Source organism: Austrofundulus limnaeus, unplaced genomic scaffold, assembly GCF_001266775.1.
Source record: "Austrofundulus limnaeus strain Quisiro unplaced genomic scaffold, Austrofundulus_limnaeus-1.0 Scaffold960, whole genome shotgun sequence".
Taxonomy (NCBI): domain Eukaryota; kingdom Metazoa; phylum Chordata; class Actinopteri; order Cyprinodontiformes; family Rivulidae; genus Austrofundulus; species Austrofundulus limnaeus.
Window position 1 is genome coordinate 144,664 of NW_013953362.1, and position 2,805 is coordinate 147,468.

Consider the following 2,805-nt stretch of genomic DNA (forward strand, 5'->3'; position numbering starts at 1 on the left):
TTTTAGCTGCCGTATAGCTACTTTTAGAAGCATTCAGCTACTTTTAGTTCTGCTGCTTTTAGCTAATTAGCTACTTGTAACAGTTCTGATTTTAGTTGCCATTCAGCTACTTTTATAGTTCTGCTACTTTTAGCTACTTGTAACAGTTCTGCTGCTTTTAGCTGCCATTCAGCTAATTTTAGTTACAGTTCTGCTCCTTTTAGCTACTAATTACCTACTTGTAACAGTTCTGCTGATTTTAGCTGCAATTCAGCTACTTTTAGTAATAGTTTTGCTACATTTAGCTACTTGTAACAGTTTTGATTCTAGCTGCCATTAAGCTACTTTTAGTTATAGCTCTGCTACTTTTAGCTACTAATTAGCTACTTGTAACAGCTCTGTTGATTTTAGCTGCAATTCAGCTACTTTTAGTTACAGTTCTGCTCCTTTTAGCTACTAATTACCTACTTGTAACAGTTCTGTTGATTTTAGCTGCCATTTGGCTACTTTGTTACAGTTCTGCTGCTTTTAGCTACTAATTAGCTAATTGTTACTGTTCTGATCCTTTTAGCTGCCATTTAGCTAATTTAAAAAAAAATGGTACTGAACTTATAGAGCGCTTTTCAAGTCCCTCCGGACCCCAAAGCGCTTTACACTAACAGACATTCACCCATTCACACTCACATTCACACACTGATGATGGCAAACTACACTGTAGCCACAGCTGCCCTGGGGCACACTGACAGAGGTGGGGCTGCCATGCATCGGCGCCACCGGACCCTCTGACCACCATCAGTGGGCAAGGTGGGTGAAGTGTCTTGCCCAAGAACACAACGACTGAGACGGCTGGACGGGGGATTGAACCAGCGACCTTCTGGTTCCAGGACGACTCCCCTAACCACTCCGCCACACAGCCGCCCCATTTTAGAAGCTTTCAGCTACTTGTAGCTAAAAATCTGCTACATTAATGTAACGTTTTGCTGGTTTTAGCTCATAGTTCTGCTACTATAAGAATTTTAGCTAGCATTTTGCTACTTTCTGCTTTTTATTAGCATTTTTTATTGCTGTAGGAATTTTCTTGTAGAGCTCTCCTTCTTCAGAAAGGCCCAGTTCTGGTCTGGTTCTGGTCTGATTCCAGTCTGGTTCTGGTCTGGTTCCGGTCTGGTTCTGGTCTGGTTCTGGTCTGATTCCAGTCTGGTTCTGGTCTGGTTCCAGTCTGATTCCAGTCTGGTTCTGGTCTGGTTCTGGCCTGGTTCTGGTCTGGTTCTGGCCTGGTTCTGGTAGTTAACCTGCTCTTGTCTTAGAGATGAGAAGGATAAACAGAAACTGGATGTTTTACAGATCTGTTGTTATTGTTCAGGTTCTGTTTGAAACAGAAACTAAAAAAACAAAAATTAACTTAAAAAACATTTAAAGAAAATAAAGTTCAGTGAAAATCAAGTTACATCATAAATGATCACTTCCTGTTCCACTTCCTGTTCCACTTCCTGTCGACTCTTCACATTATTTTAAAGGTTTTAACATGTTTCATGACTCAGCAGTTTTCTGATGAATCTGATGGATATTTAAAATCAGTCCTGAGGGGTCCTCGGACCCTCAGCCGCCTCCTCGGACCCTCAGCCGCCTCATTCCTCCTCGTGGTCCTGGTATCTGATGGGCTCCAGGTCCGGCGGCTCCTCCAGTGTCCCCTGCAGGATGGGCACCATGCCGGACACCAGAGCGTAGGTCAGCATGGCGCCCAGAGCCACGAGCGCCGACAGCAGCTGCTTCCTGCGTTTGTCGGGGACGTCGTTGAAGTCGGCGTCGTCGGGCTGCGGCGCCGCCTTCGGACCGCCGCTGTCTGTCAAATCAAAACTCAAACATTTATCTATGGTCTGTAACACCTTCAGACTCTTATTTTGAAGGTCACTGCAGGGACAGAAGGCGTCCTCACCTCGGACGTCTCTGGGGAAGTAGAGCAGCAGGATGTTGGAGCAGAAGTCCGTCAGGTTCTTCAGGGTCTTCAGGTGCTGCTGCAGCTTTCCGTTGGGAAGTTTACACCTGAGCACCGGCGCCAGGTGGCCGAACACGTAAGCATCGAGAGACGAAGGCCTGCAGAGGAGACAAAGGTTTGATTCTGCCTGAAGCTGAAACCAGAACATGTAGTGTTTCTGAGCTGGACCAGGAGGACGGGGGACACGCTGACTCAGCAGGTCTCTGAGGATCAGGTAGAAACCTGGCTCAGGTTTCTTGGATAGGTGGATAAAACTTCAGGAAGCTGAGAGAAAACAGGCTGTAGAACCGATGATCCAGACCAGATTACAGAAACCTGGACTGATAAAGTCCTGGTCTCACCTGGACAGGTACATGTTAGAGCTCATGAACTTACGAGTCTCCAAAGAAGAACTTCTGGGAGCCGAGGCGTTGAGACAGCAGGTTCATGCACTCTGTAGCGTCATGGAACAGCTGCAAACACACAACAGGTGACATCTTTACCCCCTAGAGTCCAGAGACCTGTCCCAGAACCAAACAGGAGCGAGACAGCTGGACCATCTGGACCAGAGTCAACACATTTCTGTCGGACAGACTGATGGACCCATACCGGTCCTCAGGGTTCTGGTTTCCCTCGTTATCTGGAGGACCTCCTTTACTCAGGTCCAATATTTATAAAAATAAAATTATGAACACTGAACTGAACACTGTGACCTTTGACCTGAACACTGTGACCTTTGACCTGAACACTGTGACCTTTAACCTGAACACTGTGACCTTTAACCTGAACACTGTGACCTTTAACCTGAACACTGTGACCTTTAACCTGAACACTGTGACCTTTAACCTGAACAC

General features: G+C 46.2%; 1 protein-coding gene across 1 annotated transcript in view; it reads right to left on the reverse strand.

The window, feature by feature from the left end:
• Window positions 1-1,306: 1,306 nt before the first annotated feature.
• Window positions 1,307-2,805, reverse strand: part of LOC106533521 (metaxin-1) — a gene marked incomplete in the record, with an annotated part of 9,069 nt that continues 7,570 nt past the window's right edge. The window contains 3 exon segments of the mRNA XM_014029862.1: window positions 1,307-1,819; window positions 1,913-2,070; window positions 2,348-2,424. Coding sequence (XP_013885316.1) covers window positions 1,605-1,819; window positions 1,913-2,070; window positions 2,348-2,424 — 450 coding nt within the window.